At 40.0% G+C, this 12,649-nt stretch overlaps 2 protein-coding genes across 7 annotated transcripts in view; one reads left to right on the top strand and one right to left on the bottom strand.

The window, feature by feature from the left end:
• The window catches only part of LOC106783153 (complement component receptor 1-like protein), a 245,565-nt gene that overhangs the window by 121,478 nt on the left and 111,438 nt on the right, over positions 1-12,649 (top strand). For both annotated transcript variants that reach the window (XR_011439066.1, XM_070267894.1), the window contains exon 3: positions 5,725-5,795. The gene's annotated coding sequence lies outside the window, so the exon portion shown is untranslated. The remainder of the gene's footprint in view (positions 1-5,724; positions 5,796-12,649) is intronic.
• LOC100057298 (complement receptor type 2) overlaps positions 1-12,649 on the bottom strand; it is a 151,469-nt gene that overhangs the window by 120,747 nt on the left and 18,073 nt on the right. For 2 of the 5 annotated variants that reach the window (XM_023640791.2, XM_023640789.2), the window contains 12 exons: positions 12,468-12,644; positions 12,281-12,371; positions 11,906-11,982; positions 9,957-10,364; positions 9,388-9,564; positions 9,233-9,314; positions 8,791-8,873; positions 7,642-8,034; positions 6,405-6,590; positions 5,135-5,323; positions 4,449-4,475; positions 2,798-2,873 (listed from right to left, as the gene is read on the bottom strand). In XM_023640791.2, the coding sequence (XP_023496559.1) occupies positions 2,798-2,873; positions 4,449-4,475; positions 5,135-5,323; positions 6,405-6,590; positions 7,642-8,034; positions 8,791-8,873; positions 9,233-9,314; positions 9,388-9,564; positions 9,957-10,364; positions 11,906-11,982; positions 12,281-12,371; positions 12,468-12,644 (1,966 nt within the window). The remainder of the gene's footprint in view (positions 1-2,797; positions 2,874-4,448; positions 4,476-5,134; positions 5,324-6,404; positions 6,591-7,641; positions 8,035-8,790; positions 8,874-9,232; positions 9,315-9,387; positions 9,565-9,956; positions 10,365-11,905; positions 11,983-12,280; positions 12,372-12,467; positions 12,645-12,649) is intronic. The other 3 variants (XM_070267886.1, XM_023640790.2, XM_070267887.1) reach the window with 2 other exon arrangements.

The raw sequence follows: 12,649 nt of genomic DNA, 5'->3' as shown, positions 1-12,649 counted from the left end.
TTTCTCCCTTGAATTCTGTGAAACTCCTCTCTCCCAGCTTTCCTCTTAGCTCTGACTGTTCCTTCCCCTCCTGCCTTATATAACACGTAAGCATTATTGTCCTTCTGAGATCTTTTCTTATCACTATTTTTACCTTTTATGCTCTTGTTGGTCCCAAGGCTTCAACTGCAATTTAAATGTCACCTACCTGAGTCCAAGCCCCTCTCTTGAGTCCTACATCATGGGTGCCTCAAAGTAACAGGTCAGAACCGAACTCATCATCTTTCCCCACCAACCTGCCCCTCTCTTCTTGTGATGAACTGGATCCATCCAGTGACCTCCATGTGAGTCATTCCTTGTGTCCCCATCTCCCCATATTCAGAAAGTCACTAAGTCCTAGAAATCCTATCTTCTTAATAGTGAAGATGCCTCTATATCTGTTCCATCCTCTTGATCCCCACCACTGCTGCTTTGGTTGAGAGGTCAATCCTATTCCTTCTTTTGAAAATGCAAATCCAAGCATATATTTCCTCACTTAAGATCCTACAGGATAAACACTAACTCCTTGTCATGGCATACAAGGCTTCTGATGATCTAGCTCCTGGCCACTTTCCTAGATTTCCCGAAAGACTGTTAAATGAAATATTATTTCCATGCATGTTAAAAGCATCTTGTGAGAAAAAGAGTTCTGCGGTCCAATTAGTTTGGGAAACTCTGGTTTTAAAAAAAATTAAACAGGCTTCTTTATTGTAGGACTTCAAATATTTTCATGGTCATTGCGAATCTCCATGAGAAAAATATAGTATGCAGTATTCCCCAATTTTATTTAGTCATAGAATGCCCTCTCTCCTGAAGTCATTCATAAAACCAGGATTATGTGGCAAACACTACAATTATGTGTAAACACTACAATCTAAAGTGCATCCCAACTGCAGACGCTTGCAAGACCTGCCATGCTCTGGGTCTCCCATGCTAATAACAAACTACTCAGGTTCATGGATGCCATCATTACATAATCTCAAGTTAGCCCTTCATGTCTGATGCCTAAACTAGGCATTAAACAACCATGAACAATGTAATCAGATAGCACTAGATCCAGGTAGCTTGGCATGTAAGTAATTTTGCCGGAGTTTTAGGGTGACATCTTTGAGGTGACGTGATTGGTCATCCCCCATTGGAAGTTACCTGAGACTTGAGACTTCACCTGATTATCCTCCCTAACACTAGCCTGTACATAGACTGAAGAATCTATGCACACAGAACATGCCCAGGCTGATATTGATGGTATCATTTGTTAAGAATGTATCCTTTGCACATCTTAGAAGATTCTGTAATTTCCACAAGATTTATGTGTCAGAGGGATCTTTTACACCATGCCTTCATCTAAATCTGTGTCACTTTCACCTTCAATCACCATCACACACACTATTTCCTAGTCGTGTCAAATTACTTATGTAGTTCTTACAATATACAACAGAGTGACAAGCCTCTGGGTCCTATTCAAACTGCTCCTTCTACTTCGAATACCTTTCTCTCCTTGTCTACACTCTCTTGAGGCTCACCTGAACGTCTCCTCAATTGTGGAACTTTTTCTGATCAAAATTCCCAAGTTCTGACCATTTGATTATCTCCCCACCAAATATCACCTAACATTACTTTATGGATTCAAATGTTTAAAAAACTTAATAAATTAAAAATAAAATGTAAAAGTATATCTAATTTCTGGATAATAAAAATAATATAACACAACATAGAAATCTAGTAAATATTTAAGAAGTCATAAAAGCAACTGAGTAAGAGAAAAGATTACTTGAACTAATAGAAAGGACTTGTATGTTTCTGAAGGGGATGACATTACAGATAAGATGCCAATTTCTCACAAATCAGTCTAAAGACTTAAATACAACCACAACATATCTGTTTTTAGAAAGTGACAAATGATCTAAAAATCACCATTAAGAACAAAGAGAAGAGAATGAAGAGGAAAGTCCTAAAAAATTATAGTGAGGGGATTCTTGCCCTACCAAATATTATAAAACTAGAAGCAATACTGATTAAACACAAAGTGGTTTGTGATGGAAGAAAAGACAGATCAATAAAGCAGAAAAAGAAGTCCAGAAACACAACATATCCAGCTATATTAATTACTTGATATATGATCAAGTTGGAACAAACTTTCTGGAAAGTCATTTGGCAATATTGATTAAGCATCTTAACTGTTCATACACTTTATCCCTAGCAATTCTGGAAATATATGCTAAGGAAATAAGTAGATGTGGAAAAAGGTTTATTCAAAGGTGTTTTTGGTATCTTTATTTATTAACAAAATAAATGTGGAAGCAACCTAAAATTTCCACAATAAAGAAATATATACAGTAGAACAATATGCTATTAAGTAACTAAAATGAAAATATGATTTAAAGACAAAAATATGTACATTACGCCAAATGAAAAAAACACTTAAGGCAGGAGACTATTAGGCTAAAATTTCAGTTTAAAAAGAGAAAAAGAGAAAGAAAATAAGAAAAAATCAGATACGAATATACCAAAATATTCGCAGTTGTTACCACGGGAATTTTTTTCTTTCTGTTTTCTAACTTTTTATATTGTATCATCTGAATAAACATCATTCAAACAAAATAAGTGTTTGATATCTTTTAAGTTCTTATGTAGATTGCTTCCTTCTATATAGCACAAGACACCTTACTCCAGTTATCACATTGCAATATTCATTTCATATAACTTGTGCTTATGTGTTTAGTTCAAGGCAAAAAGCCAAATCTTTTGTGCATTTAAATCAAGCATGCATTGAACTTACCGTTCTTTGTGTTTGAGTATCATGCATAAGGCGACACTGATCAAGAAGACAAGAAATACTAGCCCTGCAGAAAGACCTAGAAAACAAAACAGCAAGTATCAAATGCCAGAAAAATATAACTATATTGTTTTGAAGTGATTGTGGGGCCTACTCCGAGTGGTGGGGAAAATGTTATGTGACTTTTATACTTATCCTTTCTCAGGCATATAAATATTGAATTCCTGAGTAATCATACTCGGGCTTAAGGTTTTTCTGATTTAATCCCGTCCACATTTAATCAAAGCACCAAGCATCTGACCACAGGGTTCCAGTCAAGTCTCTGTTGAGTATTTCTGTTTCTTTCGGTTTCATTAATAATATTCTTGTTACTAGGATAAGATCAGGATCCCATGACTTTGCATAACAACATTTAACTATCAGTTGTGAAATATATTTTGCTACTGCAGAATAAGCCAGCCTATTTTGATTGCACCAGATCATGCAAAACACCAAGAGCTGGGCCCGCCCCACGGCCAGTGGTTAAGCTCATGCACTCTGCTTTGGTGGCCCAGGGTTTCACTGGTTTGGATCCTGGGTGCGGACATGGCACTGCTCATCAGGCCCTGCTGAGGTGGCGTCCCACATAACACAACTAGTAGGACCTGCAACTAGAATATACAACTATGTACTGGGGGCGCTTTGGGGATTTGGGAAGAAGAAGAAAGAGGAGAAGGAGGGGAAGGAGGAGAAGCTGAGGAAGAACAGGAAGAAGGAGGAGGAGGAGGAGGAAGAGGAGGAGGTGGAGGAGGAGGAGGTGGAGGAGGAGGAGGAGGTGGAGGAGGAGGAGGAGGTGGAGGAGGAGGAGGAGGAGGTGGAGGAGGAAGAGGTGGAGGAGGAAGAGGTGGAGGAGGAGGAGGAGGTGGAGGAGGAGGAGGAGGTGGAGGAGGAGGAGGAGGTGGAGGAGGAGGAGGAGGTGGAGGAGGTGGAGGAGGAGGAGGAGGAGGTGGAAGAGGTGGAGGAGGAGGAGGAGGAGGAGGTGGAGGAGGTGGAGGAGGAGGAGGTGGAGGAGGAGGAGGATGTGGAGGAGGTGGAGGAGGTGGAGGAGGAGGAGGTGGAGGAGGAGGAGGATGTGGAGGAGGTGGAGGAGGTGGAGGAGGAGGAGGAGGAGGAGGAGGAGGAGGTGGAGGAGGTGGAGGAGGAGGAGGATGTGGAGGAGGTGGAGGAGGTGGAAGAGGAGGAGGAGGTGGAGGAGGAGGAGGAGGAAGAGGTGGAGGAGGTGGAGGAGGAGGTGGAGGAGGTGGAGGAGGAGGAGGAGAAGAAGAAGAAGAAAAGGAAGAAGGGAAGAAAAAGAAAGATTGCTGACAGATGTTAGCTCAGGTGCCAACCTTTGAAAAAAAAAAAAAAAAGACCAAGAGTTAATATAAACTAAACTTTCAACTTAAAAACTTGGAATAGCTGGCTATTTAAATCATTTATTCAACTCTATCCCAAAGTGACAGTTTGTAATATGAAGTGCACATTAAAAGATCCTTAAAACACCAAAAAAGGTAATTTCTTATGATTTAAAGTGAAAATAATGAACACTCAGGCAGAATGTAGGGCTTCAAATTTTATATATATATATTTATAAAACATCATTAGAACTTTTCTTCAAGTATTTAAGAAAACTTACCACAAAAAAGAAGAGGAGCAAATGAGCCTAAGGAGAATACAAAATCAAGAAAATATTAGTCTAGTTGCATGATTCAGTGTAGCCCAAGGTCCCATGGTGACGTCCCGGAAGTTAACACTGAGCTCCCTTCTCTCTACATCTATTTAAGAAGATGTATGGGAATCCTGGCTTATACCCACTCTTCCTTCATTTCTTATGTAACAATTTATTGGACTTTAGAAAATTTTTCACTTTAATTAAGTTGGGGTAGTTCACCCATAAGAAAAACCAGTATACTCAACTTTATCATCAGGGATTTCTTAGGTTAGAAGGCAAATAGTAACTGTTATAACAGGTTGGTTAACATATTTTTGCAGGTCTCTGTCAAATTGGTAAGCACTTATAAATCGAGATTCAGCAGTAAGGAAGTCTCAGCAGCAACTGCTTTCAAAATGTAAAGTTGTTAGTTTTGCACCTTTTAAGTTAGTGCCCCTCTCTCTTTATTTTCTTTCTTTACTTCCTCCCTCCTCAGAAAGTTTTGCTTTGTCTAGAATAGACCACCAACTTCAAATTAGTATGTTATTGTACCATCGGTCACAGACGTATGTTAATTTAAGACCCAGGAGTCCTTAACATTGAGGGATACCCCTCACTCTCTTCTCTCTAGTGAGACAAGGACGAGCTGCAGTGAAGTCCTACGCACTCACTTGGTGATCTGCAAACAGCCAGGGGAGGGTTCCATCCGTGATCATCCTGGCACTGGCTCTGGGGACTGCCTTCCAGGGTATACCCATCTTCACACTCCAAAGTGACGATAGCTCCATACTGATACATTTTCCCAGGCTCCAGCCCCTTTTGCATTCCAGTCATGTGCTCTGGGAAGCTACAGTTTACCTCTGCAATTAAAGGAATCTAATTGAAGCTGGGTCATATTTTGGCCTTTTACCAAGGAAGCAGATACTGTCCTTGATGAAAAGGTGTACGAAACCAATTCAGTTCATTCTCAGTAAGTAAACCCTCAATGAAATAACACAGAATGATATCCTAGACAGAATCTTTCAGTGTCAGCCACCTATCTCAATAACCTCCAGGTAATTTAAACCAGATTATTTTCCTTCTTTATACTTTAGTTTCTAAACTAATGGTGTTAGATAATTTTAATGGCTTCTTACAGAAATGGTGAGGGCTGAATGGGTAACATTAAGAATTCTGAATTCCTGTCTCATCAGCTTCTACTCTTATTCTCTAATTCTTCATACATGTACATGCTTCCTCATTTCTTCTTTTATCTTTTCAGCATAGAGGTCAATCGTGTGAGATTTTGGATTTGAATCCTGACTCTAGGACTTCCTAGCTGTGTGACTTTGGGTGAGTTATAAATCTCTCCATTCTACTGAGACCTCATCTATAAAATAGGAATAATAATGGCACCCACTTCATATGATTCTCATGAAGATTAAATGAGATAATGCATGCACAGTGCTGTGCACAGTCTCTGGCACATGTAAACAGTGTTCAACAAACATTAGAGACTAACTCACTGTTCATATTTCATATGAATATGATCTCATAATGAAAATGACATTCTGAAACTTTTATTTAAAAATACCCATAATTGCACCACGACTCAGAGGAAATACACTGAAAAGGTCATTGTGCTTTTTACTAGTATTTTGTTAAATGCACACTTATCGTAACTGTAACCACAGTGTAAATTCAGCCTGTACTTCAGTTGTTTAATTTACATAAGTCCTTCAACATCCTATATTTAAATGCCTACATAAGTGATCATTCATCAGATAGACTATACCCTTCATTTTTCTTATTTTGTGATATATAGATTAATCAATATATTAAGCCAATTAAATTAATCCAATTAATGCATTTATTTGGCTATTTTAAGTTGAAAGTACTTGCTGAATATATCTATTTGGGACAAATTTGATTTAAAAATATAAATAAAAATAGAGAATGCACCTTTACAAAAAGGGGCAGGTTGGCTCCAGGTTCCCTCTTGTGTACAAACAAGGACTGCCTCTCCAACCAGCAGATAGCCTTCATCACAGCTGTACAGGATTGATACTCCAGGAAAAAATCGAACTATGTCTGTAGCAGTATAATTCCCATTGGGGATCCTATCTGGAGGTTGACAATCTGAGACGGCTAGACACCAATAAAAAAGGATCTTTAATTTAGCACAGAGGAACACATTGCCAACACTATCTGTGGGTGATAGGAATACAGAAAAAAGGCAGGCAACAAGCCAACTAATTGGTACCCAAAAATATTCATTCCACCCAAACCAAGCAGCACTGGACAGAGATTTGCATTGCCTACACATATTGTATATGATCTGAAGAAAAATATCAAAAGTAAGATAATGAAACCTCAATGGTTGAAACCCACATGGTAATCTATCAGCCAACAGTATTCTTTTCTTTTTTCTTTCAATAGCAGAGAGGCTGTAGTTTAAGGGTCACACACTCAAATACCTACAGGAGCTAGAAAGTGAAGCCACCAGACATGGCCAATCAGAGAGTACCTGTCCTTCTAAAAATGGCAGCCCACTGCCAAGGTCAAGCTATGGGTGCCTGGCAGGAAAGCAAAGCAGGGCCTCACTGTATCACAGGTTCACTGTTTATTTTGGGCTCTAGAGATTGGTTTCACTTAAATTAGACTACTATGCTGGGCAAAGAAAACAGTTCTGGTGAGCTGAATTCAGTTCTTGGGTCGCCAATTGGCAGCCTCTTTTGTAGACAGTCACTGACAGGACTAAAACTGCCAAATGATAACTAAAATTATAAGAAAGACAATGCAGTGGGTTTGAAGGCCAGCTTCATTCTCCAGAAGACCCAAAGTTCTCTTTTGGGCTAGTACCACAGCCTTAAATATCAAGCGATATTACTGCCTAACATTTGCCCCCCAAAATACATGTGTATTTTTCTTATTGTAAATTAATAAAAAGAATAAATTTTGGAGACTCCATAAACTTGGAAGTTAACCATTATCCTGTCATGTACTTTTGCTCAACACATTTCGAAAGGAAATGTAAGAAACAATTACATGAGAAGATAAGACAAGGCAGATATCTTGTAAGACAAAACAATTGCCTGAGCTTAAATGCTTTTTTTAGGCAGAATGGTAAGTGCAGACTCAAAGCCCTTTTTCTTTATTCTGTATAACATCTCATACTTTATTCCTTAAATTATCTTACCTTTTTTGATACACGTTGGTATACCTGGCACCCATTTGTTATTGGTATGACACCTAATCAAGTGACTGCCATTCATGATAAAGCCAGGATTGCAGGCAACGTATACTGTGTCATTGTGAGAATACGAAGACTGAGTGTTATTTAGCTTGTATCCATGTCTGACTTCTGGGTTAGGGCAGTGAGTCACAGGAGAAGATTTTAAGCACTGTGGGGGAGGTCCACTCCAAGATCCATGTCCTTTAGAATCACTTATGCATCGTATGCTTTTCTGTCCCAGAAGATAGAATCCTTGGTCACATGCGTAAGAGACTTCATTTCCATATAGAAAGTGTTGTGCCATCACACCTGTGAGCCTCCCATTGTCAATCACTGGCGGAGGTTGACACTGAATAACTGCAGAAGATAGTTAGGAAATTCTACTTCAGCTGGTACACCAAGGTGGACAGTCTTCATTCAGGCACAAATAAAACTATGCAACTACATGTATTGCACATAACTATAAAATTATTTAGATTTTAGAACCTGGATTGTGCTTTCTTTAAAGCAGCTTTATAAGGTTTCTGACTATATGAGTAATACCTACTCATTTCAAGAAAATTTAAACAACACAGTAAAATATTAAGACAGGAATAAATACAACTGTGTTCCCATTAACTAGGAATATAAGCCATACTTGTTTTGTTTTTTATCTCAAGCAATTAGCAGATATATGTCAAATACTTAGTTCCTACTTGACAACTTTGTTTTCCAATGCAACTGGTGACCAAAAACTGAAAGATTTTTCTTATCTTACATACACTGAGACAGAACAGATAGAATGTATATATAAGACTAGTTCTTCAGTGGCCTGCCCTCTGTAACCCCCTATAAGCCAGTGACAACTTTTTTTTTCTTTTGAGGAAGACCAGCTCTGGGCTAACACCTGCCACCAATCCTCCACTTTTGCTGAGGAAGATTGGCCCTGAGCTAACATCCATGCCCATCTTCCTCTACTTAGAAGTCGGATGCCTGCCAAGCATGGCTTGGTAAGCGGTGCGTGGGTCCACACCCAGGATCCGAACCAGCAAACCCTGGGCCACCAAAGTGGAACATGCAAACTTAACTGCTGTGCTACTAGGTGGGCCCCGACAACTTTTTTTTTTAACTTACCTTTACAAAGTGGAATCTTTTGGAACCAAACCCCATTCTCAGCATCTTGACACTTCCGATAAGCATGTCCAGTCAACTGGTACCTAGAGAGGGATTATAATACATTGCCTCTTCCCAATATCACATCTCTACAACTTAGCCTCCTCAAACCACAAATACAGAGGCACTTCTAAATAAGAGCTTCAGCAGAGACGAGTTAAGACTCTTGGCCCTCCAAGTAAGAAAACTACTTTAGACATAGAGTCACTCACAGTAAAGCCATTTCCATATCAAGAAAGGATAGAAAAGTCAGAGGTGCTAGTTAGACCTTTGGAGCCCCGCATTCTCTGTGAGTGTCACAAAGAAGAACCTCTAAAGGGAGTCACTGAGACAAGCTGAGGGTAACATTCATGCACAAAATGAAGCAGAGACCCTTTCTCAGAGTGGATCATCTCATACTCACCCATCTTTGCAGGATGTATTAACTTGTACCACGTGCGAATCAAGTGGAAGCTCTTGGTGTCTCACCGGCTGACACGGTGCTTCTAGAGAGCAAAGTTGTAATTACTTATATATACCTGATATCAAAAAGAAAGACAACTTTGGAACTGAAAGTACCTTCACACCGAGGGGCAGAAGGACTCCAATTTCCTGAAGGCATACAGTAAATGGATTTGTTTCCCACAAGTAAGTAGCCAGGGTCACAGGTGTAGTCTACTGTCATCCCAGAGACAAAGTGGACCCTATTTCCACCTGTATGCCGACCATGGTGAAGCCCAGAAGGTGGCTGGCAGTCTGAAGAGAAAACTCCCCACATAAATACCAACAAAAACGGAATCTATACTCAAGAACATGAAATATAAAACATTTGACAACAGACGATCTGAAACGTTTAAGTCAAAGATCATGAAGCTCGAGTGCAATACGGAATGCTTTCTGCTCTTTTGCTGGAACTAGGCACCTTTAAAAAGGTCCTCTCACTCTCTACCCTGAATATATCCTAGACCCAAGGGGGCATTTACACAAATAACATATAGAACACACATAGAACATTTGATTACAGAATGGAAGGAATGGGATAGTAATCTGTGTCCCCTTGCCTTTTTACATGATTCTAGTTTTGGGTGGGAGATAATAAATAAGAATAAATAAGTAAATACCTCACTTTTTCCCCATTGGGTTTTTACCTTTTTCACAAACTGGTATTTCAGGATCCCAGGTGTTATTGGCTTTGCAACGAATCTGACTGCTGCCCTTCAAAGTAAATCCATGATCACACTTGAATGTCACAGTGTCGTTGTAGAAATATGGGGCTTCCTTGCCAGACACCTTGTATCCATTTGCAACATGGACATGTGAGCACTGAACAGCAGGGAGGGAAAGTTTACAAAGAGGAGCAGGGCCACTCCAGATGCCCCTCTTTTGATTGTTGCTGATACAATGGATGGTGCTCGCCCCAATAAGGTTGAATTTCACTCCTTTCTCTGGCCCGGGGTTACATGTGTAAGTGACTGTAGTTCCATACGGAATGTCTTCTGAGGAAATCCCTGTGTATATCCCATTGTAGATAACAGGGGGTGGTGGGCAGGTGATTTCTGGAGAGATGAGAAAATACTGTAGAATTTTGTTCCAGTATTAGACACCAAAGAAAAGAAATGAAGTTGGTTATAAATAAGTTGTTATCAGGTCTCCTGGAGGATGTGGGCAAGTTTGGATGATATGAGTTATATCAAGGCTCATTATGTATACAAAATTCAATTTAAACAGATTTCATAAGAAAGATTTTTGTAATGGAAATCTTCATTAAACGTGAACATGTAGAGGGGTTGGCCCCCTAGCCGAGTGGTTAAGTCTGTGCCCTCCGCTTCAGCGGCCCAGGGTTTTGCTGGTTTGGATCCTGGGCGCAGACATGGCACCACTCATCAAGCCAAGCTGAGGCAGCATCCCATACAGCACAACCAGAAGGACCTATGACTGAAATATACAACTATGTACTGGGGGGCTTTGGGGAGAAGAAGAAGAAAAAGAAAGAAAAAGTGAACATGTAGAGCAATATCATATTGTGAGGCAGTAAAGTCCAGGAGTACATTATTAATTAAAAGAAGAATTCTTTTGTGGCTGGCCCCGTGTCCTGGTGGTTAAGTTTGGTGTGCTCTGCTTTAGTGGCCTTTATTTGTGGGTTCAGATCCTGGGCACAGACTTTACAGCACTCATTGGCGATGCTGTGGCAACGACCCACATATAAAATAGAGGAAGACTGGGGGCCGGCTCCATGGGAAAGTGGTTGAGTCCAGCATGCTCCACTTCAGCAGCCCAGGTACACATATTCTGATCTTGGGTGTGGACCTGCACTACTTGTCAGCCATGTTGTGGCGGCAACCCATATGCAGAATACAGAATGAGCACAGATGTTAGCTCAGCACTAATCTTCCTCAAGCAAAAAAAGAGGAAGATTGGCAACAGATTTTAGCTCAGGGTGAATCTTCCTCAGCAAAATAATAATAATAATAATAATAATTCTTCTTTTTAATAGGCAAATCAAAGGCAAGGAGGAATAGAATTAAGCTTTTTTGAGTACTGAGGTAATATGACAGGTTATCCAAGAATATTTATTGTTGATTGAGCATTTAATTGTTGACAGGCCATTTTCTCATCTACAAAGTAGGGATAGTGCCATTTAATTCTAATAACTTTGAAGTCTGCAGTCTTATGCTAACTTTACAGATGAGAGGCTAGAGTTTCAGAGAAGTTACATAAATTGCCCATGGTCAAATAAGCAGCAGAAGCAGAATCTGAGTTCAGCTCCCACACCAATCCCCTTTCTCTCCACTAAACTACAGTGTACCCAAAATTAAGGATGCTGGCTCATATACTCACTGCCCTCATTATTCTTATACTCCTAAATCACAAAAGAGAATCAGTAACTAAATACATTTAACTTAAATGATTGCTATGCTTTAAAGTAGAAAAAGGTGACAGCAGAAAGACAGCAAAACCATATAACTATAACTGTGGACAAAGTTAATAGAACAGAATCTAACATTCTTATTCCCCTTACATGGCCTAAAACAGAAATCTCCCAAGAAACACATAGAGCTCATATTATTTCAGGTCCTCTGATATTTTTGCTACTCACCTTCACAAAGACGAATCTCCACATACCAAGGAATTGTGCCTTGACACAGCTGATAAACACTCTCACCTAACCGGTACCTAGAGACAGAGAGTCATACCATTTTGTTATCTGGTGACCAGTAAGCTAAGAAAGAGCTATTGGCTCAAAAGCAGACTCACCACTTTCTGGACAAGAAGCTATAGGAACAAAAATGTAGCCAGCATCAGCACCATCCATCCATTGCATAGGCATAATTTCCATGCATGGAAAAATAGTGCAGTCAACACTTCCATGAACACATGACAGAGAAGGGTCTTTGAGATAAACTCTTCCACAGAGCTTGCAGTGTGCACGCGTAAGCCAGACCTAATTCACACTGAAACAGCTTTCACTCACCCTTCACCGCAAGAAGAGTTAACATCTGATCTGATAAATTGATCCTGGGGTTTTACAAAGAGTTGCTCTCCTATAGGTTTACACTCTGCCACTAAGAAAGGAGACTAGGATGAGAAATCAACTCAAGGTAATCTCAAAACCACAAAACATTTCTACACAAAATGCATCTACATTCAAAGCCTGGCACCTTTGCATTTGGGGGCAGTGGGTGTCCACACCCCCTCAAAGGAACAATGTATGGATTCTTCTCCCACCAGCACATAGCCAGGGTCACAGCTATATTTTATGGATGTTCCAGGGTCAAAGCGAATCATGTGTCTGTCTTCCTTTCGCCCATTGAGGATTTTAGGAGGGGCTTGGCACTCTAAA

Source organism: Equus caballus, chromosome 5 (assembly GCF_041296265.1).
Source record: "Equus caballus isolate H_3958 breed thoroughbred chromosome 5, TB-T2T, whole genome shotgun sequence".
NCBI classification, from domain to species: domain Eukaryota; kingdom Metazoa; phylum Chordata; class Mammalia; order Perissodactyla; family Equidae; genus Equus; species Equus caballus.
Note: the sequence above shows the minus strand (reverse complement) of the source record. Positions and strands in the feature narration are given on the sequence as shown.